Genomic DNA, 24,028 nt, shown 5'->3' with positions numbered 1-24,028 from the left:
GTGAGGGTGTGGTGAAAAAGGCACACTCATAAATTGCTAGTGGGACTGCAAATTGGTGCAACATAGAAAGCAGTATGGAGATTCCTCAGAAAACTGGGAATGGAACCACCATTTGACCCAGCTATCCCACTCCTTGATTTATACCCAAAAAACTTAAAATCAGCATACTATAGTGATACAGCCACATCAATGTTTATAGCAGCTCAATTCACAATAACTAGATTATGGAACCAACTTAGGTGTCCCTCAATAGATGAATGGATAAAGAAAAGGTGATATATATATATATATATATATATATATATATATATATATATATACTCAATGGAATATTACTCAGCTTTAAAAAGCCAATCCCACAAAACCAAAGGCCAAATGTTTTATCTAATATGCAGATACTAATTCACAATAAGGCAGGAGGGGGCACTAGGGAAGAATAGTGTTATCTTAGATTAAGTAGAGGGAAGTGATGGAAGGGGAGGGGAAAGATAGTAGAATGAACCAGACATTATTACTGTATGTATATATGTAACTACATGATCAATATGATGCTGCAACATGTACACTCAGAAATTATATCTCATCTATGTATGATATATCAAAGTGCATAAATGCATTCTACTGTCATGTATAACTAATTAAAACAATAAATTTTTTAAAAGCCTTATTAAAATTATAAAAATGAAAAAAAAAAAAGCCTTAGTGGGAACAGGTGGAAATTAACAAACATGCCTATATCATGTTATGGTCAGGTACCTGGGGGACACCTTCAGACTGCCCCTCCCTATACTCACCTGTATGAGCATGCTGTGGAGAAGACCCCAGGAGGCACGTGACCAGAAGCAGCATCTTCAGGTGAGTCATGGTTCCAGAAGCCCAGGAGAGGCCCTCAGTGCTGGTGAGAAGTGATCTCTTTAGGTCCACCTCCTCCTACCTCCCCCACTCCCTCCTGGTCCTTCACACAATGGAGAATCTGGGTGATTCTATAGGAGTCCAATCTTTAAATGATCTTGGATTTCCAGAGAATGAACACTCAACTGGGGACAGAAGCGGATATATGTCCCAAGCCAGGAGGGAGGGGGCTCTTGATGACAACAATGACACATGGCTCCTTCAAGGGGGATGTTTCTCAACTTCTCTATTATCCAAAATGTCTATCTTGAACTGGGCTGCATCTCAGAGGCTGGGGAGCTCCCACTGAGCTTGGTGCTGAGCCATGAGAAGGTGGGGGATGGGCAAGCAGGCAGGGCAGGGTAGAAGAGAGGGTCTCGACCAAGTACCATGGACAAGCCGCAGTGCTAGGGATTCGAAATTGGTAGAGACTGCTGAACATGGGTACATGGGCATGTCTTGGGAGGGTCCACAACTTCATCTGAGTTGGAAACCAGAATGGTTAAGAACCGATTATACGTCCTCTGAGCTAGCTGCTAAACACAGATCGCCAGAGCCAATGGAATTTAGTCTCTATCTTGTCTACATTGCTGAGGGGCATCATGGGCTGTGTGTGGACTATATTGCACATCACAACCTAGTGAATAGGAGAATCTGGTGTCTGGGAACTTCCAGTGGACACTTGCTCTGGTTGACTGCCCAGATACATCGTGAGCCCTATTCAAGCTCTGCCTGGTCCCACACAGCAGGGAAGATGGGATGACCTGCTGTAGCCACACAGCCCCTCTGTGATGGATGTGACCTGCCAAGATGCTAATTAACCTGCTGACTGAAAAATATCATGAAGCAAGACTCCCCCCGTAACCTGTCCCTGCCTTGGGTATACTCCGATGTTGCCCCACGGGAGCCATTTCCTGTTGTCTAGCCCCAGCTCCTATGTGGACTGGATCCATCAGGTGCTCCATCTTTTAAACCTAATTCTGACTTTGTCTTTTGTTCTTCACTAATTATTTTAAACTTTAATTTCTTAGGTGGCTTACACCATCCTTGGCAGGAAGAAGAACCCCCTAACAAAGGACTGGCTGCCTCCCCATAATAAATGTTCTGTTCCATAGACCAGGAAGCCATAGAACAGGAGGACATTGTGCCCAAGGTCACAGAACACAAAGAAAGGATTGGTGGTAAAAGGACACTGTGCTTCCAACACAGCCAACACACCTGGTCAGTGTCCGCACTCAGCTGGACCCCGATCAGTTTCCACAAGCTCCATATGGAGTCCTTCCCACCCCTAGACACAGCATCACTGCATACAGGTCATCCCGCCAGCCACCAGAGAAATGACCCACTGACTACTTAGGTCTTTCATGGGGCCTCAGGAAGACCAAGGAAGATGGATGCCCTCTCAGTGTCCGCTCTCAGACAGCTCAGACACCCAAGAACTATGGAAGTGAGAGAGCAAGGAGGGCTGAGGTGAGAGCACGCATGAGAGGGAAATTTGGGGAAGAGGGAGGAAGAACAGAGAGGGATGGAGAGAGCAGGCCAAGATGCCCTGGGAGGAAGAGGGGGTGGCACCGTGAGGCGCCACTGGCATTGGGAGGCCCTGTGGAGAAGGAATCAGGCCCTGTGGCACTCTCAAGATGAGACTATGAGGCAAGAGAAGGTACAGCACCTGCCCAGTGCCACCCACGAAGCCTCTTGGGCCCCAGAACCTGGGTCTGTTTGCTATCTGAGTCCAAGCCCTTGTGCCAGAGTACCCTTCTCAGTGAAGTGGGAGTGATGGCCCTCTCAGGCCTATGTCATGGGGGGCATGACACGCCAGTAGGGGGGGATGGGAAAAGCTCTGCTGTCCTCTCCTGCAGGCCTTGACTATATAGAACCCAGGAGGCCAGGGCTGCATCAGTGCCTCTCCGAGGGTCCCCTGTGCACACACCACGCCCACCTGCTTATGTGGCACCACACTTCCTCCTCTGCTACCTGGCAGCCCACCCCTGGGCCCTGATGCTCTGCTGTGTAGGTGTGCAGCCTGCCCATCTGGCCTGGTCTTTCCTCAGGGCAAGATCTTGTCAGGTCTCAGAGATTTCCCTTATGGAGTCTAGTTGGTTGTTCTGGAAGGCCTGGCCAGGACTATGGGTGTGGCATAAATGACTTAGGTCCTCCCTTGGATCTGCCTCATATCTGCAGGTCTATGCTTCTCTTGGGGTCACATCACCTGCCAAAGCCTCCCAACTCTGTCCTCACTTGTCCCCACGGGGACCCAGACTCTCTGAGCAGGAGGGGAGGCAGGTAAGAAAGGAACAAGAGAGGAAAGGAGGAAGGGACAGAGGAGTGGGAAGGGGAGTGGCAGGGGAGTGCGGAGAAGGCAGAGGCCAAAGGAAAGGAGGAAAGGAATCAGGAGTGGGGACAGGGCAGGCCGCTTCTGCTGGAGGTGTCTGCTCAGATTCCCACAGCCAGTATGTGTGCAGGGCCTGCATGGGTACCTGTACGGGTAAGTGTGTGTCTGATTGCTGGTTGTGTTCGGGACTGGGGATCTGGCTGGCCCTTGCCCCACCTGGGGGTTGTGCAAGTGTGTGAGGGTAGTCTGCACAGTTTGGGAACCAGACTCTGTGTTCAGGTGTGTTGGGAGCATCCTGTGTGGCAAACCAGTGTTGCACCTTCTGAACTGGCAGGACCTCCACTCTCCTTCAGAGGAGCAGCCCATGGGTTCCTTATCTGTCAGGTCAGAGGAGGCCAAGCTCTTCTGGGAGGGAGTGCTGGTGCCCTTGGTACCCTTACTCTGGGTCAAGGAGAAGGAAGCTTGTGCCTGGATGGGAAGCAAAAATCACTGTATGTGAAATAAAAATGCTTTTTAAGCTACATAAACCCACACAAGTGCATTCTAACCATGTGGACTGGAGTAGGTGCAAGAAGGATGACCCTTGGTAGGAGCAGAGAGCTTCAGGACACTGATGACAGGACTCTCCAGGACTCCTGCCCACCCACCAAGTCCTTGCCTCACAGTGTATCTAGGGGCCCAGAGTGGGGATCATATGTGGAGTCACTGACCTACTCCCTGCAGCAGTGGCTGCTGCGGTCCCTGATCGTGCCAACTCTCAGCTGCTGTCAGGCTTGTGTCCAGGCTGCAGCACCTGGCTTGGTCTTTCTTCAGGGTGAGATCTTGTCCCAAAAGGCCCTCAACCCCATTTAAATAGGCCACTAGAGACTCCTCTCTCCAAGCCATGAGACATGCCCATGCAAATTCTAATAGAGATAGAGCATGAATTTCTCTGGAAAGACCCACATTACAATAAAAGAACCCTTGTTAGGGCTGCCCTGTCTGTCCCACTTCCTTTTCTGCAAAGGAGATTCCATGGTGTCATACCACACTTGTCAACATGTGTATTTTCCCACCACTCTTAACAAAGATGTGGTCTGAGAGTCATCTGTCACCTGACCTGTCAAATCTGCATCCTATGACTCTATTGACCTTTCAGCTCTTCACACTACATAATGTAATCTTTACAAAATGAGTTTTCTTTTGCCTTGTATGTTAGTTGATTTTCTGGAACAAATACATGAGATGAAAAGCTTAAAAAGCAGAAAGGTTTAGGGGCTGGGGTTGTGGCTCAGCGGTAGAACACTCACCTAGCATGTGCAAGATGCTGGGTTCACTCCTCAGCACCACATAAAAATAAATAAAAGTATTGTGTCCAACTACAACTAAAAATATTATTTTAAAAAAAGTGGAAAGGTTTATTTTGGCTCCATTTTGGAAGTGTCAGCCCATGATGGATTGGCCCTGATGCTTTGGGGCTATGCAGCATGACACAACATGACGGAAATACATAGTGGTGGAAGCTGCTCACCTCATTAATAGCAGTTAGCCAAAGAGAGAATAAAAGAAAGAGACTGGAGTCCCACAATCCCTTGGAAGGACATGGCTCCAATGACCTAGGCTCCCACAAGGCCCCACCTCTGAAGGATTTGTATCACCTTCCAATAGATGAGGACCAAGCCTCACATGAGCCTTTTGGGAGACATTCCAGATCTAAACTATAGCATATTGTAAGCAAGGACTTTTAGAACAAATTTCTCATAAAAAATTGACCAGGGGCTGGGTATGTGGCTCAAGCGGTAGCGCGCTCGCCTGGCATGCACACGGCACTGGGTTCGATCCTCAGCACCACATAAAAATAAAATAAAGATGTTGTGTCCACCGAAAACTAAAAAATAAATATTAAAAATTCTCTCTTAAAAAAAATTGACCAGGTAATATAACTTTGGTGTGTGGCTTTCTCCAGTCTTCTTCTCCCTGAGGAACTGCACCTGAGTTTCCAAAACCTGCTATGTTACAGTCTACTCCAGCTCAGCAGAGGTCAGAGCTGCACTTCTCTCTTCTTAGTTAAAATTCTTAAATAATTCTTTTCCTTCAATAGTCTTTTTTAAATTTCATGTAAAGTTTCATAAGATTTCTAAGATTTCTGAATTTTGTTGTCATCTTTATTTTCTTTTTCCCTTGGGTCCAAATTAAGGATTAATCTTATAGCAAATGAGGTAAAAGTAAAAGGAAAGACAAAGATATTCCATGGAAACCATAACCAAAAGGGAGCTGAGGTGGCTATATTAATAACAGTCAAATCAGACTTCAGGTCAAAAATTGTTACAAGAGAAAGATAAAGACCTTACATATTGATAAAAGGCTTGATTCATCAAGAAAGCATAGCAGATTACTAATGTTGAATGGACACAACATCTTTATTTTATTTTTATGTGGTGCTGAGGATCGAACCCAGTGCCGTGTGCATGCCAGGCGAGCGCGCTACCGCTTGAGCCACATCCCCAGCCCCTGGTCAATTTTTTATGAGAAATTTGTTCTAAAACATGAATGTTTTCTGTTCCCTCAAAATTCACATGTTGAAGCCTTATCACCAGTGTGCTGATCTTAGGAGGAAGGGCCTATCAGAGGTGATTTTTTAGGCTCTGCGCATACAAATGGGATTAATTCTCTTTTAGAAGAGAGTCCAGAATGCTGCTTTGTCTCTTGGTCCATCATGTGAGACAATAAAAACCATCTATGAATCAAGAAACCAGCCTGCATTGGACACTGAATCTTCCAGCACCTTATTCTTGGACTTACCAGCACCCAGAACAGTGATAGATATTTTTGTTTATAAGCTACTACATTTATGGCATTTTGTTATAGTACCCTGAATGGACTATATCAAATATTAGACCTCCAAAATACATGGGGCAAAAATTGACAGAATTTAAAAGATCGGACAATTGTTCTACAATAGTAGAAGACCTCAATACCCCCACCTTCAATATGGATAGAACCAGAAAAAAAGATCAATAAGGAAAAAGAGGATTTGGACATTACAGACTAACTGGACTTAACAAGCATATACAGAAAATTCCACCCAAAACAGCAGTGTACTCCCTGAATACATACAAAACATTCTCTAGGATAATCCAATGCACAAAAACTAATGATATCCTATATGCTAGTAACAAACAATATAAAAAGGTATTTAATAAAACAATTCTATAATAGCATTGAAAAGAAAAAATACTTAGGAATAAATTCAACTAAAGAGGTATACAACTTATAAACTGAAAATTACAAAGCAAATCCTGAAAGATTAAAGAAGACCTACATAAATAGAGATATCCTGTGTTCTTGGATTAGAAGACTTAATATTGTTAAGATGGCAATACTTGGGGCTGTGGCTGTGGCTGAGTGGCAGGGTGATTGCCTAGCATGTGTGAGGCACTGGGTTCGATCCTTAGCATCATATACACATACAAAAATAAGCACATAAAGGCATTCTGACCATCTACAACTACAAAAAAAAATGTTTAAAAAGAAGCTTTAAAAAGATACTTTAAAAAGATACTTCCCAAATCAATACATAGAGTTCATGTAATTTTTTTCAAAATTCCAAGGGCCTTTTTGCAAAGAGAGAAAAGCTAATCTAAAATTTATACGGAATTGCATTGCAAGAGACCCTGTATAAGCGTTTGATATCCGAAATTTAGGAAGAACTTAAACCTAACAAACAAGAGACAAGCAAACCAATATAAAAACTTGCAAAGAACTTCAGTAGAATTTTCCTAAAGATACACAAGTGGGCAACAAAGTACACAAAAAGCTCCTCAACATCTTTCATCATTAGTAAAATGCAAATAAATTAAAACTAGAATGAGATAACAACTTATGCCCACTGGGATGGCTATGAGAAAAAACATTAGAAAATAACAAGTGTTAGTGAGATTATGAAGAAATTGGAACTTTCATAAACACTTAAGGAAATATAAAATGTTGCAGTGTCACCAAGCATACAGGCCCTGGGTTCAATTCCCAGTACTAAAACCAAACAAAAATAAAACACACATTTATTCAACATACGTATATCAACTGATGTATGGATAAACAAAGATGTAATCTATCCATCAATGGAATATCAATACACAGTATTAATTACTATAATATGAATGAACCTATAAAAAAATTACACTAAGTATGAGAATCCAAGTAACATATCGTATGCTCCCATTAATATGAAATATCCAGAATGGGAAAGTCCATAAAGACAGAGAGCAGATTAGTGGTTGCCAAGGTTTGGGATGTGGGGGAAAAGAGTGACTGTTTCATAAGTATGGGATTTCCTTTTGGGGTGGTAAAAGAGTTCAAGACCTAGGTAGTGATGATGGTTGCACAACATTGAGTATATTAAATGTCACTGAATTGTACACCTTAAAAAGGTCAAAAGGATCACTTTTATGTGCATTTTATCACAATTTTTACTTTTTCACCTTTTAAATTTTTGAGTGAATGGGATTTGGTGTTACATATTTGTACATGCCCAAAATATCACAATATAATTTGGTCAATATCATTCCCCAGTATTTCCCCTTCCCCTAGTTCCTTTCCTCTGTTCTACTGATCTCCCCAGCCTTTGTCCTTTTTCCTCTCTAGCTTCCACCTATGACAGAAAACATACATCCCTTGACCTTCCAAGTTTGGTTTGTTTTGCTTAATATAATATTTACAAGCTCCATCCATTTTCTTGCAAATGATATAACTAAAAATCAAGAGCAATAACAAAAAAAATCATGTAAACCAAGTCATTTGATTTTTGCCTGTGGCATAATAAGAAATACATTTGATATTTTTTCCCCATTTCTGGCATAAGAGCTCCTAAAACCATTGGAATTTCCTGGTTTGTGTGAAAGAAGAATCTTGTTATTCATAATGAGCTCTCTTCAATCACTGAGTTTATGTTAATAAAGTGACCTTAGTGGCCCCCTAGTAGCTTCAAGACTGGTTGCCAGAGGAATCAACCATAGGCTTAAAAGGATAGGGACTTTCAGCCCCACCCTCTGACCTGTGGGAAGGAGAGACTGAATTATTCACCAGTGGCCAAGTATCTAGTTAATCATAGGCACATAATGAAATCTCCATAAAAACCCCAAATGAGTTGTTTCTGGAATGGAGAATGTGTTCATGTGCCAGTAGTGGTATACCCCAACCTATGAGGACAAAAGCTCCCACACCTGAGACCCCTATAGACCTTGCCCTAAGTACCTCATCATCTGGCTGTTCACATGATACCCTTTATGATGTCCTTTATAACTGGAAATTGTCAAGTGTTTCCCTCAGTTCTGTGAGCTGTAGTAGGAACGTGAGCAAAGGATCATGGGAACCCTCAATTTGTAGTCAAGTCAGTCAGAAGTGGGGTAACTTGGGGACCCCCTTCATAAGATGGGTACCTAAAGTAGGAACAGTCTAAGGCTTTATTCCAGGCAGTGTCAAAATTGATTTACATTGTAGAACACCCAGTTGGTGTCCACAGGGAACTGAATTGCCTAGTGTGGAAACCCACACACTGGGCATCAGATTTATTACACAAAACCACCATCTAGAAATGGACTTTTGATAAGTGTGTTCAAGGATTCTGGAACATTAAATTCTGAGAGATATCAAGATTTCAGATTTTTGAAAATTCTATTTCCTTTTTTGAAAATTCATCATTTGGCATTCTCTCATCTGCTTTCCTGCCCAGCCACAACTTGTCATAGCTGAGAAGAGGGTGATCTCCCAGGTAGGGCAGCCCTTTTCAGTTTTCCACCCTCCCCACTACTCATTGTTACTGAGTATCTTCACTCTTTATCTCACCCTTGTAGGTAAGGAACTTTGCCTACAGAACTTTTGAGGAGTTGGCAGTCTCACTGACCAGCAATTGCTTATCCTCATGTAGCCACGGAGGACACCCAAACATGAATATCTGAAGAAACAGAAATACTTCCAGTTTAAGTATCTAAATAATTGTTCTGCATTGTTTTGCATGGGGGGGGGGAGTTCTCTTGTCCTTGCATCTTGCTTGAGTTTTTCCTAGTTGAGCCTCTTACTCTTCAGCTTCCTGAAAGCTTGAGTATTCTTTTAATTGCTTAGAAATTTTTAAAGGGGTGGGAGATTATCTTCAAAAGAATATCTTTGGACTTCCAAGATTTTCATGGAGTCAGAGACCTTAAAATGCACTAATAAGAATGGGAATCCAAGGCAGACAACCTTCCTTCGGGACCTCAAGAACCATGTTTGTAGAGAAGTACCTGTAACAGAAGTAACAGGAACCCTTTAATATGATTTTGCTGAATAACAACTTGTTGCTTTTTATTTCTATTAAGGGCATCTATAGTAAACCTCATTTTTGAGGGCTGCAGGATATTTGAGACATGTGTGTGTGTGTGTGTGCACGCGCGCATATGATAAGCAAATACTAATCTCTCCTTAGAGTACTACTGACAAAACAGCTTTTCTTGCTTTAATAGTCATTTTTATGTTTTTAAAAGCTGCCTGCTAATGTCATTTGCAGGTTTTTATTGTTACTTATCTTTCAATTGTAAAACTTCCCTATATATTAGATATTACACTTTCTTATCACAAATTTTACAAATGTATTTCCACATTTTGTGTTTTATCTTTTAGCCTTATTTGGGATTATTTAAAACAAAAATGTACAGAAAACTTTAATTCTGAATGATCAGTTTACCAATATTTTCCTTATTGCTGGCTTTTAGCTTTCATTTGAAGCTTTGAAATGCTGCCTCTATTTCATAAAAATATTCACTCGTTTTCCTTTCAAAAGGAAATTTTTATTGTTTTTCCTCTTTACAAAAGTAATGCATGCTTGTTGCCAAAAATTAAACAGAAATTAATTAATTTAGGTACAGTGAACATCTTTAAAAAATGGGTTTTCCTATGCAAGAACAAGGCTTCTCTTCTCCACTTATTCAAGTTTCTTCTGGTGGCCCTCAGTGGATAATTATAATTTTCTCCATACAGGTCCTACAAAATAATTATTTATACCTAGAAAATCACTTTTCTTGATGTTGCTAGGAGTGAGATATTTTCTTTAATCATGTTTCCTGATTGGCTGTCAACACAAAACAATGTTATACATTTTTTTAGATATTACTTTTTAACTGACTATACACTCCTGATTAAAAACTGAATAAAACAGGAGATGTTTCCATGAGAAGACTGCTATATTCATTTCTTTTTCAGGGTATTTCCCCAGGGTGAAGCTGATGATACATAATCCATTTCAATATTAGTCTTCAGTTTTCTACATCATTCTCACTATTAGGATTTTCCTTCATTATGGACACTCTGATGTTGCCTCAGTTGGAAGCTAAATCTGAAGGCTTTCCCACACACATTACACACATAATGTTTCTTCCAAGTGTGGACAGTCTGGTGTATAATATAGTCAGAACTAAAGCTGAAGCCTTTGCCACACTCCTCACATCGGAAAGGTTTCTCCCCAGTGTGGCTTCTCTGATGCCGAATTAGATAGGCATTAACATGAAAGGCTTTTCCACATTCTTTGCATTGAAAGGGTTTCTCCCCAGTATGGATTCTCTGGTGGACAATATAGTAATAACTACAGCTGAATGATTTCTCACATTCCATACATTTAAAAGGTTTCTCCCCAGTATGTATTCGCAGATGCCTCGTTAACTTGGCATTGACACTGAAGGCTTTTCCACATTCCTTACATTGATAAGGCTTTTCTCCAGTATGGATTCGATGATGATCAAGTAGCTTTCTTTTAGAGGTAAAGCATTTCCCACATTCATTACATTCAAAGGGTTTCTCCCCAGTGTGAATTCTCTGATGCTGCACTAGTTTTGCACTAACATTGAAGGCCTTTCCACACTCATTACACTCATAGGGTTTCTCCCCAGTGTGGATTCTCAGATGCTGCCGAAGTTGGTAATTACACCTGAAGGCTTTCCCACATTCATTACATTCATAGGGCTTCTCACCAGTATGGATTCTCTGGTGCTGAATTAACCTCCCTTTGATATTAAAGGCTTTTCCACATTCATTGCACTGATAGGGTTTCTCACCTGTGTGTATTCTCTGATGCTGAATGAGTTTTGCATTATTATTGAAGGCTTTCCCACACTCTTTACACTGAAAGGGCTTCTCTCCAGTATGGACACTGTGATGCTGTCTAAGCTGGGAGCTGCACCTGAAGTTTTTCCCACACTCACTACATTCATAAGGTTTCTCTCCAGTGTGGATTCTCTGATGTTGAATTAACTTTGCATTAGCATTGAAAGCCTTCCCACAGTCATTACACTGATAAGGTTTCTCCCCGGTGTGGACTCTCTGATGTGTGATATATGCAGAACTACAGCTGAAGCCATTTCCACACTCCTGGCACTGATAGGGCTTCTCTCCTGAATGGATCCTCTGGTGCCTACTTAGATTCCCATTAACACTGAAGGCTTTCCCACACACCTTACACTGATAGGGTTTCTCTCCACTGTGGATTCTTTGGTGTGTAATATAATGTGAACTGTAGCTGAAGCATTTCCCACACTCCACACATTTGAAAGGTTTGTCCACACTAGTGTGGCTTTCTAGTTGCTGATTAAGTTGAGAGTCACACTTTAAAGTTTCCACTAATTCTTCACATTTCAAAGGTCTTTCTTCAGTATCAATTATTTCATGCTTAACAAGTTTTGTGTCAAAGCTGAAGACTTTCTCTTGTCCTATAGAACCAGGGTGTTGCTCTCCAGTGGACGTGGTATGATATTGAAATGAGTTTGAACTCTGACTATAGAGACACTCCTCCATAGGACTTGTCTCATTTTTCACTGTACCATCAGTGACACTGCTGTTTTCCTCCTTCATACTTCCTGCTAAGTGGACTTCCTGTTGTTGCTCAAGCATAAAGGCTTCTGAAAAATCTGTTTCCTGGGAAGAGTCCTTGTGAAGTTCAAATGATGTACTAACTTTTTCTTCACACATTTCTTTGGACAAATTACTGCCAGTCTGGATATCAAGATCTACTATAAAAAACAGAAAATAGAAAATTTCATACAAGAAGCATGTTAGAAAAAAAAACACTTGTGCTATATAAAGGATCATAGTAATCAGAGGGATTTTTTAAATCACCAGATTAAGTCAAAGAACTTAAGGTTCATTCATAAGCTGAAATACCATATAACTAAGAGTTAAATAAATCCATATATGCTGACATGAAAAGTCTAGGTATACTGCTGAATGAATAAATAAGTCCAGAAACAGTACACAGAGGTGATTCCACTCATGTAAAGAAAAAAAAATGCATGCCTATTCCTAGAACACTACTTCTGGAAGAATACACAAGAAACTGAGCAAACTGGTATAGGAAATTTAGTAGACTTTCTTTTTCTACTTTATATAATTTCTGTACTGATTTGAGCATACCAATATTATGAATTTTAAAGTAATAATTATAAAAGATCACTATCATGCTCTGCCTAAGAAAAAGCCATTATCATTAACATGAATTTTAAAACTGACAACACTGAAAAAACTGTAGGTCTTGTCCACCATATCAGCATTTTCCCCATCATACTATGCTTTTCTATACTCTGCAATCTTAGTCATCTCCATGACACCGAGTTCCTTATTAATAAAAGAAGAAAATGCTTGGGAAAGAAAAGAAATCCAGCAATATGTGGTAATACTGGCAATGACACATCATGGCAAAAGGAAGTAAAAGGGAAAGAATTTTCTTTCCTCAGAACTTAAATTCTAGGCTTTTCAAAATTCCTTCTTTAACTTCTTTTTCTTCCACTTCAGAAAAGCCCTTATTTGATCCACTTCTTCCCATCCCTCCAGAATACTACTGTATTAGCCTTGCCTTTTCCTTCCACCTTTTCCCCTAATCCTAAAATTGATCATTTCCTAAAATTCTTTTATAATTTCAATAATCTTTAGAGCTACTGAATCCTGCATTTGTTCCCAAACTTCTCAAAACGTTGGTCCAAAAAGAGTGCCTCTATATTTTTCATCTTCCATACCTGTTGAACCACATGGAATATGCCCCTTAATAAACCCAAATAAGCTGGATTTCCTAGAAAGCATTTTCAAAAATAACACTGGTCTTTTCCTAATTAAAAAATAATTCCCATCTGATGCTACAGAATGTTCTCCCCCGACCTTCAATTCATATGCTAAAACCATAACCTTCAATAAACTTGTATTAGAAGGTGAGGCCTTTGGCAAAATCCTCAAGAATGGGATTAGCATGCTTTTCAAAGAGATCCTAGAAAGCTCTCTTCCCTTCCACCATGTGAGGATACAGTGAGAAGACAGTTGCCTTAATAGGAAACAGGCCCTTGCCAGGCACAGAATCTGCCTGCACCTTGATCTTAAACTTCCAGCCTCCAGAAATGTAAAAGTAAATTTCTGTTGTTTATAAATCACCCCATCTATGGTATTCTGTTACAGTAGTTCAAACTGATTGAGACAGCTATAATATCAGTAACTTATAAAGAAGGAAATTCAAATTACCTGAAATGTGGCCACCTAAAAATAACTACTGCTAATTTGAAGCATCTCTTTCCCTAACCATTTTCATTTTCTTCTAAAAACAAATACATACTATATCAAAACTGAATATTTTTTTCTTCTTTTATTCATGATGATCATTTTCCAATGTCTAGATAGACTGCAAAAATAGGTTTCTGAAATTGCTAAATACTCTTCTCACCTCCAGAGGTACCTCAATTTAACCATTCTCCTTACACTGAAAATTGAACCCCCCCCCCCCATATATTGTTACTATATAAATGTGTGGTAAACTTTTATACATACACATGTTTGCCTATAACTTTGATTATTTTATTAGGGTACAGTCAGGTTACCAAGTATAAACTTTTATTCTAGAAAGACTACTAATTCATAATGGATTCACTTAAGGAGTTTCTTCCTGTTTTGATGCACTTTTATCAACACTTAATATAATTGCTCTCACTGATGATATAGGTTCTCTGATAGGTGAAATCTCATTATGATGATCATGATTGGTTTTTTTGTGTGTATGATGCTAGGGATCAAATCTGGGGCCTTGCACATACTAGGAAAGCATTCTACCATTGAGTTAAATTCCCAACTCATCTATCATTATTTTAAGTAATATTTCTCTGGCTTCTGCTGAGGGTGGACTTTCACACAGATTAACATTTAAACTCTGTATGTGGATCAACCACTTTTATTCTTTGCCAATATTTCCACACTTGGCACCCTTCCGTTTTCCAATTCTATGGTGTGGCAGATGTCAATATCTATTCTCCACTTCATTTTTTATAGCATATTTTCCATTTTTTTAAAGTAGGAATATACACATTTTTTAAAAAAACTACATTTTCAACCTCTTTTTGTAGAATGGACATTTATACAGTTTCAGTATAAGAGATTTAAGTGGAAGGTACTGGATGGGGATTGTGAAAAAGATTTTTAAAAGAGGGTCAACTCTGCTGACATGGGCCTTGTGCCTCCTTCTCCTTCCCTTAGAGCTCCTGCCTAGAACCCATTTTATTCCTCACCTTAATTAACCTACACAAATAGGTGAGGCATGAGATTAATGTTAAATCATGTTAATCCTCAGTTAAATCATGATGGGCTGATTAGAGACAAGATTTCAGAACCATTTGTTGTTTATAGAATCAGATCCAAACACCTTTGATTAAGGACCTCAAAATATGAATGAAAATGCAAACTCTTGACTCCATCCCAAGACTGACTCCCTGACAATATGCATATTTGTAAGACACCTGAAGTGTTTCAGCCACATATCAACATTTGAAAAGGAACCTCTTTACTTCTGTTATGTATAGTTCTCTCCCCCAAAGCCCCAAAATAAAAATATTTAATTAAACACACACTATACTAGGTACTTGATGTGTCTTAACACATTTAATCCTCAACCCACAAGACTAGCAATCCTACCTCCTTTTATTATTATGTTTTCAGAGATGAGATCAGTGAATCTTAGAGATCTCAAATAAATGGACTTCTCAAAGTCACACTACTAGGAAATAGTACAATGAGGAGGGGACCTTGGGGAAGCCTACTCTAAGCCCACTATGCTTTTTAGCAGCTTCTGCCTTTCTGTGTGAAAAATCTGTTAATTTTATATCCACCACATTAAGTGGAAAATATTTAATGGCAAGGACTCTCAAAATTAATTAATTTTGTCCGAGAAAGATGGGATTCCAAAATTAGGACTGAAAAGAAAACAAGGCACTTGAAAAAATATCCGTTGTTAGAATTAGGGAAATTTATGAAAACAGAATAGGCCTAGCTCTATAAATCATCAAAATTTATATCCAAGACTCTGGATTCAATCCTCAGCACTAAAATAAAATAAGAAAAAACAAAAAATAAAAACTATTTAAACTTTACTCTGTAGGGCTGGCCAATAAATGTGGCATGTTTATATGTTGCTGGGCAACATGTGCCTCCTTTATCAGTGCAGAGGCCCTGGCCTGTTCTACTTCCAGTGGCCAGTGGAGAAGGGCCCACCAACTTACCTCCTCCTTCCAGTCGTGAGATCACAGCAGGTTTGAGAAGTGAAAATCCTGGTTTGGAAGAAGGAAATAGGAGTGACATAAATTATTTCCCATACATAAGTTCCTAAACCTCTTCTCACATTGCCTCTGCAATGAGGAAGATAGAACTCTGGGAATGGTGGAGGGCAGAGGAGGGGAGGGGGATAAGAATGGCCAGAACTTTGGAAGGGATGTGGGAAGACTTGGGAAAGGCCCAGACTATTGGGATTACCACTTTTTGACCTTGGACTGAAATATTCAGAGCACAGAAATCCTTAAAAAGATTCAAAATAAGTAAGATGAGGGAAATCCTGAAGATGCCACCATGGAACAGGAAGTAACTATTTTTTTGCTGTGTACAAAACACAATTTCCATAGGGTGAATCAAAGTGTATACAAAACCTAAAAATCCTATGTTGGTCTAAAGAGAACTTGAGGTTTGCTCTTCCCAGCAATCCCCAGGAGACTAGAAATAGCCCGGAGGTACCCACTCAGTAAAAGAGTACCAGGTGCTCCACCTGCAACCTGTCAGGGACAAGGGAGCCAGGAATCCCCAAATGGCAGAGTTTGAATCCAAGGGAGAGAGGCCTTACCCAGGGAGGCCACATTCCCATAATTCTCCAGCATCACATCCCTGTACAGGGCCCTCTGCGCAGGGGACAGGCCATCCCATTCCGTCTGGGTGAAGTACACAGCCACATCCTCAAAGGTCACCGACTTCTGAAACAACAGGTTCCTGCTGCCCTAGGGCCAATTGCATGGCTCAGGCCCTAAGTGAGGGGCAGAGGGCAGTATAAAGGTCTGGGGAGGGAGCTTGTTAAGAATACACTATTAATAACAAGGAAGATTTGAGAAAAAGCACCAGGAAAGTAAACCATGGACTATCCATCTACTCTCACAGCACAGAAACCTTATGCCATTTTTTTATGCTTATAAAAGATAACATAAGCTAGGCTAAAAGAAAATGTTTCTCATAAACAAATTCCCCCAAAACAACTCTGCTCTTTTAGAATAGTTTTGGCTTCCATCTCATCTGCCAGGTACTCCTATCACAGACCCCCTAACCAGGGACTCTGTGACATTTTCTCTGGCACTGCCAGCAGGGAGGCTCAGTGCTGCCTGGGCCAGTGGTTTCACTGGCATTTTCTGGTACCCTCTCCCTTTCAAGTTCCATCCTTTCCAACTTCTATCTAAAATTCAGTGTTTCTCCAAAAATGTTCGGGAAAGAAGGAAGACCACCATTCCTGTTTGCCAGCTGCTCTGCCACCCTTCTGGTCTCTATTTTTGCCACTAAGCTATGTGGTCAGCACAAGCTGCTGCTAGGGCTGATGTAACTCCCAAGTCCCTTCTAAGCAGCTGCAGTCCCCCGTTGGCTCTCCCTCCTCCTACTTCAGCTTTCTGTTATAACCTTGAGGACTTGATATCTGCCTCCCAACTCCTCTCTGCTCGGATCTGTCTTCTTGATCCTGCGGACCTCCATCTACCAACAATTCTAGTCCAATTTCTAAGTGTGTCTGTGAGTCCTGTATGTGTGACCTCAAATAGGTCAAGTAACTTCTCTGCACAAAATTAAAGGCCCTCCTAGGGGCTGGGGTTGTGGCTCAGTGGTAGAGCGCATGCCTGGCAAATGCGAGGCCCTGGGTTCAATCCTCAGCCCCACATAAAAATAAATAAATAAAATAATGGTGTTGTGTCCAACTACAACTAAAAAAATAAAAATAAAAAAAAAAGAGCCTTCCTATATGATACCACCACCCTTTCCCCAAGCAAGTTGGCAGCTCCTCCTGAACTCATTCTTAATGTCAGCACCATCTACAAAGGAAATGTCAGGTAGAAACATGGGGTTGTTCTTGACTCTTCCTCTTCTCTATTCATTTTCCAATCCTTTGACTTTCTACATCCTAAAGACTTTTAGGTCTCTAGCAGTACTATTTAAACAACTCCTCTTAAACAACTTTCCTTGATAAAGCCCATATCTCCTGGGCCATATCTCCAGGAATTTGTTCTGGAATGGTCACCTTGCTTTTGAATCTCCTCTGAAAATTATTTCATACATGGCTGTCACATATCTGATTAAGTTAACATGACTGGTTCCACAGCTGTCATGTGGCTGGACAGTTTCAAATCACACAATAATTCTGTGACCTAGGGCACATCACTCCCCTTTGCCTCCATGTCTTTTTGGTAGAATGAATACAACACAGCACCGAGCACAGGGTGTTTTGTCCAACTACAACTAAAAAAAATTAAAAAAAAAAACACGCTGTCCAAATGGTCCATGCAAGGGGGCACCATTTGGATCTTGCAACATAGTAAGCCTCAAATATGTTACTGGGACTATGGAATTCTAGAGTCTACAGAAGTCCATGGATAAGCTTCAGGAGATCTGCAAAGTCCCTGAAAAGTGTTTAGACATTTGGTTTGCAAGCTTGTTCGTTCGTTCATTCATTCATTTAGCAGGGAGAAGGTCAAGAACTCTTTTCAAAAATCTTAAGTCTGAATCATTGTACCCCAAGCCCTGAAAGCTTCACAAGGACATAAAGGGACACTCTGTTCCACAAGACTCCCTGTCTTTCCCCTCCCTTTATCCCACTCCCATCATCACCTCCTTTCCCCCCTAATTAGAGGCATAGCATCCTTCTCATTGATCTGGTCCTGCTCCTCCTCTTCCTTGATACCCCTGCCATTGGGAATCCCAAACCTGTGTAATTCTCCTCCACTCACATCAGTGCATAGAGCATCCCACATGTGCAGCTTCCATAGCCCCATTCACCCAGAGCCCCCTGCTGGGGATGCTCCTGTATGAAGAAACAGGGACCCCTGGAATGCAAAGGACCACATTTGCCTTATGGGCTTCCCTGTTGCCTCCACTGGTCACCATCCCAGTCTCTGCTGCCCCACTCCTGAACCACCTTTCCCAGAAGTTCCTGTCTTACAGGCAGAAGCTGTTTTCATGCCAAGGCTCACCAGCTCCCTTCTCAGTTCTCCTCAATGAAACTGCCAGAAGAGTTAAAGAACCCACAGCTCACCTGGGGCCAGGCTGTCAGGAGCATGGCTGCTGCCATCACCTGGTATCCCTCTCAGAGAAGGGCTGCAGCTGAGGAGAAACAGAGAAAATGTGAGGAGAGTCACCATCCACCAGGATCAACACAGCCCTTCAGAGAAGATCTAAGGCATAGGTAGCCAGCATCCAGACAGGAGCATGAATAGGAGTTATCATGGAACAGGAAAAAGGAAGTGATCTGTTCCCTGGCTCAGTGCCCAGGATTCCTCCCAGCTAGGACACTGATGCTCACTTCCAGAAACCCTAGGACTTCTATATGACAAAAATCATATAGAAAAGTATATAAAAGTGCATGCAGTCTAAAAGAATAATAAAAAAAATTCATCTATCAACAATTCAGACAGAACATTACTACGATATTTGACTCATTTCTCTTTCTCTGAACAAACACCATCTTGATTATACTGTAAGAGAATCAAAGATGGCTGGGCTACAGTCCCAGCACACAGGCCTAGGGAGTCAGGCTCTGGGAAGGCACCTGGAGAAAGGAACAGCTGCTCCCTGACAGCTGCCTGTTTCCTGAGAGATCTGAGGGTCCTCCAGAATCCTAGTGCTTCCACAGAGGTCTTGACAGTTAGCTTTCTGCATAGCCCAGGATTCCTTAAGGAAGTTGGGCTGGAAGGGAGGTACCAGACTGCGTCCTCACACTATCCGGCATTTTGATTGCAAAGTCATGGACTTCTGAAGTTCCATGGAAGCACTGACCACCTTTGGGAAGCTACAACCAACAATGCCTCTGAAAGAATCTATACCATTTAACCTGGTTCCTGCCCTGAGGTCCTCTGATGCCTCTATGGGACACCTGTTGGGACATGAAGTACAGGGGAGATAACACCTGAAGAGTCACATGAGGCTCCTCAAAGACGGAGCTTCTCTGCAAGACAGCCTGTGAAGACTTTGACAATGCGTCCTTGTATTGGTATGTTCAATTAATTTGGCTGAAGAAAGCCCTCTACTCACATATTTGAGTCTTTGTGTGTATAAAGCTGCAACCTAACTTAGAACATAAACTGAAAAATCCCAATGTAACTTACAAATTTGTCTTTGTAATATACAGCTGAGTCCTTTTTTTTTTTTTTTTTTAAAGTACCAAGGCTTGAACCCAGGACACTTAACAATTGAGCCATATCCCCAGCCCTTTTTTATTTTGTGACAGGGTCTCACTAAGTTCCTTAGAACCTCACTCAATTGTTAAAGCTGGCCTTGAACTTTCAATCCTCCTGCCTTAGCTTTAAATTGGATTATAGTGGTGCACCACCATACCCAGCTATAGCTAAAGTCTTGGTCAATGGCTGAGCTTCAGTCAAGCCAGGTTCAAATAAGGCAAACTCCAGGTATTAACCAACTGAACTTCTGATTTCTGGATGGCACTTCCCCTTTTCTGTTTGAAAGTGCTCTCTAGCCACATGAAGACCCCAGAGTATTCCTGAACTTGCCCTGGTTCTAGGGTGTGTCTAATTATCAAAACATAAGTGAACTTGGTTAAATTTATCTAAAGTTTTTCTTTTATTTATTTTTTCCTATTTATTTATTTGGTACTGGAAATAGAACCCAAGGTTGCTTTTAACTGAACTACATGCTCAGCCCTTTTCATCTTTCCATTTTGTGACAGGGTCTTGCTGAGTTGCTAAGACTGGTCTCAAACTTAAGATCTTCCTGCCTCAGCCTTCCAAGCTGTTGAGATCACAGGTGTGTGCCACCGCACCTAAAGTTTTTCTTTTAACAGGCTTTCCCTTCTGTTTATTCCTCTTGTTATACACTGTCCCTCTGACAATATTCCTCAATAAATTCCTAAATAAATTCCTACACACAAATCTTTGTTCCATGTTCTGCTTTTGGAAGAAGCTTTCCCCACCTTCCTGAAGTTCCATGATTTATTCATTATTTTCATTCTTTCTTATTTGGCAAGTAAGGTCTATAAGGCCACAAATTTTCCTCTGGACTATTAGCCACATTCCAAAGATTTTTAAATTTCACATATTAATTACTATTTTGTAGCCAATCAGCAACTCTGTTTTGTCTCTGATCTAACAATAATATTGCTTATTTTTTCCTCTGTTCATAAGTTCTAGATTTATTGCATGTTTTAAATAACCTTATCTATTAATTTTTACTTCACGGATTGTTAAGAATGGCTCAAGTGTCCATTTTTTTTTAATGTATTTTATGGTGTTCAAAAGGAAAACTAGGGCTGAGTTTGTGGCTCTGTGGTGGAGCGCCTGTCTAACATGTGTGAGGCACTGGGTTTGCTCCTCAACACCACATTAAGATAAATAAATAAATAAATAAAGTTATTTTTTTTTTAAAAGGAAAGCTTATTCTATGACTAAAGAATATGTAACTCCATTTGAATCTAATAAGTCAACTCTACCATTTCTTTTCCACATTAATAAGCCAAAGAAAGACAAACATACTGTTCATTACAAAGGTATGTAAAAAATTCCAATACTCATGCCTCATTTTAAAAACATATGCCCTAGAGACACTTATATGTAGGAGATGTGTTGAAAATATTCACTATAAGCACTACTTCATTAAAAAAAAAAAAACCTGAAAAGAACCCACGTGACCACTGACACTAACAAGTTTTCATATCATTTTCACAATGGAACATTACCTAACAGCTACACATAACATGAATGGATTTAGGGACATAATACTGATTATGCAAGTACGAGATGAATACAGACACTATGATGTCATTTATATAAAGCTTGCAAATAATAATACACACACACACACACGGGTGATACATTTTTTAAAACAGGCTATGATAACACAAAATTCAAGATAGATGTTATCTCTGAAATGAGAGGCTGGAAGATGAGTGAGAACAACACTGATAGATGTAGCAGCACCAGCACTGTTCTTTTTTAATCAGGTGATATGTCCATAGGTGCTCATTTTGCGACTATATATACTCATATGTAAGTATATTCTTTAATTTTTAAAAAATTTTTGTTAGTTGTAGTTGGACACAATACCTTTATTTTTGTTTTTATTTTTATGTGGTGCTGAGAATCAACTCCTGCACCTTGCACATGCTAGGCGAGTGCTCTACCGCTCAGCCACAACCTCAGCCCCATGTAAATATATTCTTGAAGACAGACACACACCAACCTGAATGGGGTGAAGGTAAAGTCCCAAAATGGAATGCAAACAATAGCAAATGAGCCTAACTGTACGACAACTGAATAACATAACCATGGTGAAGAAGTGGGAAAGACAAGAGCTAGCAACTCTGGAAAATAGTATTTTGACTAAATACTATAAAGCTAAAGACAAAAACAGCTGTATTCAAATACTGTGCTATAGGAAGTAAATTTGTTTTCACTGGGGTTATAGATTAGCAATTCTGTAACTATTTTATTCGTATTCTAGAACTGAGTAAATTCGTAATTACAGTGTAGAAGTCATGCCCAGGTCACTGTTATTCCGTAGCCTAAGAGAAGTAGCGTCATGTTACCTTTGGAAACCGACGTAGCTCTAGGAGACGGTGCCCTCCTAAAGGCTGCTTCGGCTGCCGGGTGGCTGGGAGAAGTTCTGTTTTTTTCTGTTCCCTCTCGGTCCTAATTCATGACCCCATGGCAGGAGCCGGGGAGCACGCGGTCCAAATTTGAAACTCATAGAAGCAGAAGTCCCTGCCCGACCTCCTTGAGACCTGTGATATCACCTCGGGCCGCTTCAACCCGCAAGTATTCCCCCCGCTGGATGTACCCACACTGGATGTACCCCGAGCAGATCAAGCGCTACTGCTCGGCCACCAACTCCAAAGCAGGAGTCGAGGAGGAAGAGGACCCCTGGCCGCCGTCCGGCTCCTTCTCCCAGGATCCGCCTCCAGGGCCCTGCTGGCTGCGGAAACCCAATTCCACCCACGATGTAAGGGCGCCCCTCCAGCGCTGCGAACCTTGGATTAGGGCAGCGCCCACCGCACCTGCGGGCCCACTCTCACCTCCGCAGCGGGCTGCTCCACGGCGCGACCGGAAATGCGTCACCAAGCGCGCCCAGCCTCTCTAGCGGGTACCGGCTCTACTGCTTGGTGGTGCTTTCGCCCAGCCCCGCCTCGCTGGAATCCTGTCTGCACAGAGCAGGCCATTGCCCCTTACCCCGTGACAGCTCGATTGTGACCCGCGAGGGTGGTTACTCCTTAAGGGTCCGGGTCCTGGGAGGGGCGTCAAGAACCTGTATGGGGGCTGAGGATGTGGCTCAAGCGATAACGCGCTCGCCTGGCATGCGTGGGGCGCTGGGTTCAATCCTCAGCACCACATAAAATAAAGATGTTGTGTCTGCTGAAAAATGAATGTTAAGAGATTCATATTCTCTATCTCTCTCTCAAAAAAAAAAAAAAAAACAAAACAAAACAAACAAAAAAAAAAAACCTGTATTGTAGTAAAGCTGCAGGTGCAACCAGATGGGATGGACCAGTGCATTACATGCTGTCATGTAGATTTTTCACTGACGTGAATGCCCAGCAAGACATTTGAAATTCTGAAAAAAATTTTCAATAGGCAAGAGTGCCCTATGCATTGCAGAATTTGGTACTCCTGGCTCCCGTTCACAACGCCGGCAGTAACCTCACCAGTTTCCCCAAATGTAACAACATACATCTCCCATGAAATTATAAGTCTTGGAGGAGGAGGAGGGAAAGTTCTAAAATCCGCTGGATTGAACCACCTTTAAAATTCTCTCTCCCCAACCCTAAGGGTGTAGGCCTTTCTTCCTTCCAATTCTGCTCCCTCCAATGCTGCAGCACTGGATGGTGTTGGCCCCCACTCACCTTCCCAGCATTTTCATCACTCCCATGTTCTCCCTTGTCTCAACTTTTGCCCCACTTGCTAAGCCCTGCTGTTCTCTAAACCTAGAATACCTTCCTGTTCTTACCTTCCATCTTGACTACTACTGGAAGTGTCAGCTGGACTCCCATAGAAAGCAATCCTTCCCTGACCATCCAGAATAAGGTAGGCAGCCCACTACATGCCAATGAAGCCAGATTTAAAATTAGGTAGTCAGTATAGTTAGGTAAATCAGGTCTAATATCGAGTGAAATCTAAAATGGAGGCCATGCTGACAATGATTCCGGAAACGCAGGACAACTCATGGAATGTTAATGAAGTCCCAGAAAGGCCCTAGGCCAAAGTTCACCCCAAAGAAATGTTAATGGAGCCCAGGAAACAGCCCCCAACAGATTTGGAGATAGCC

At 41.5% G+C, this 24,028-nt stretch overlaps 1 protein-coding gene across 5 annotated transcripts; it reads right to left on the bottom strand.

Annotated features, from left to right (window-relative positions):
- Positions 1-10,001: 10,001 nt before the first annotated feature.
- Positions 10,002-22,800, bottom strand: Znf23 (zinc finger protein 23). 5 transcript variants are annotated; one of them, XM_071604253.1, is made up of 5 exons: positions 22,782-22,800; positions 18,795-18,862; positions 16,359-16,485; positions 15,748-15,795; positions 10,002-12,234 (listed from the first exon to the last, which is right to left on the bottom strand). In XM_071604253.1, the coding sequence occupies exons 2-5, from the start codon at positions 18,828-18,830 to the stop codon at positions 10,514-10,516; spliced, it is 1,932 nt and encodes a 643-aa protein (XP_071460354.1). In that variant the 5' UTR covers positions 18,831-18,862; positions 22,782-22,800; the 3' UTR covers positions 10,002-10,513. The 5 variants fall into 5 exon arrangements, with proteins under 5 accessions (XP_071460354.1, XP_027789062.1, XP_027789063.1 ...); XM_027933261.2 differs by having other exon boundaries at positions 22,296-22,796; XM_027933262.2 differs by having other exon boundaries at positions 10,002-12,231; positions 22,296-22,796.
- Between the last annotated feature and the right edge of the window lie 1,228 nt (positions 22,801-24,028).

The sequence above is a fragment of the Marmota flaviventris genome, chromosome 18 (genome assembly GCF_047511675.1).
Source record: "Marmota flaviventris isolate mMarFla1 chromosome 18, mMarFla1.hap1, whole genome shotgun sequence".
Taxonomy (NCBI): Eukaryota; Metazoa; Chordata; class Mammalia; order Rodentia; family Sciuridae; genus Marmota; species Marmota flaviventris.
The sequence above is the reverse complement of the archived record's forward strand: the minus strand, read 5'-3'. Positions and strand labels throughout refer to the sequence as shown.

Excerpts from the sequence above, each read along its gene's own strand:
- Znf23 (XM_071604253.1), bottom strand. The coding sequence starts at position 18,830 with ATGGCAGCAGCCATGCTCCTGACAGCCTGGCCCCAG. Across the intron at positions 15,796-16,358 it reads TGGGAATGTGGCCTCCCTGG|GATTTTCACTTCTCAAACCT; the intron begins GTAAGGCCTCTC and ends CTTCCAAACCAG. Across the intron at positions 12,235-15,747 it reads CTCACGACTGGAAGGAGGAG|TAGATCTTGATATCCAGACT; the intron begins GTAAGTTGGTGG and ends TGTTTTTTATAG.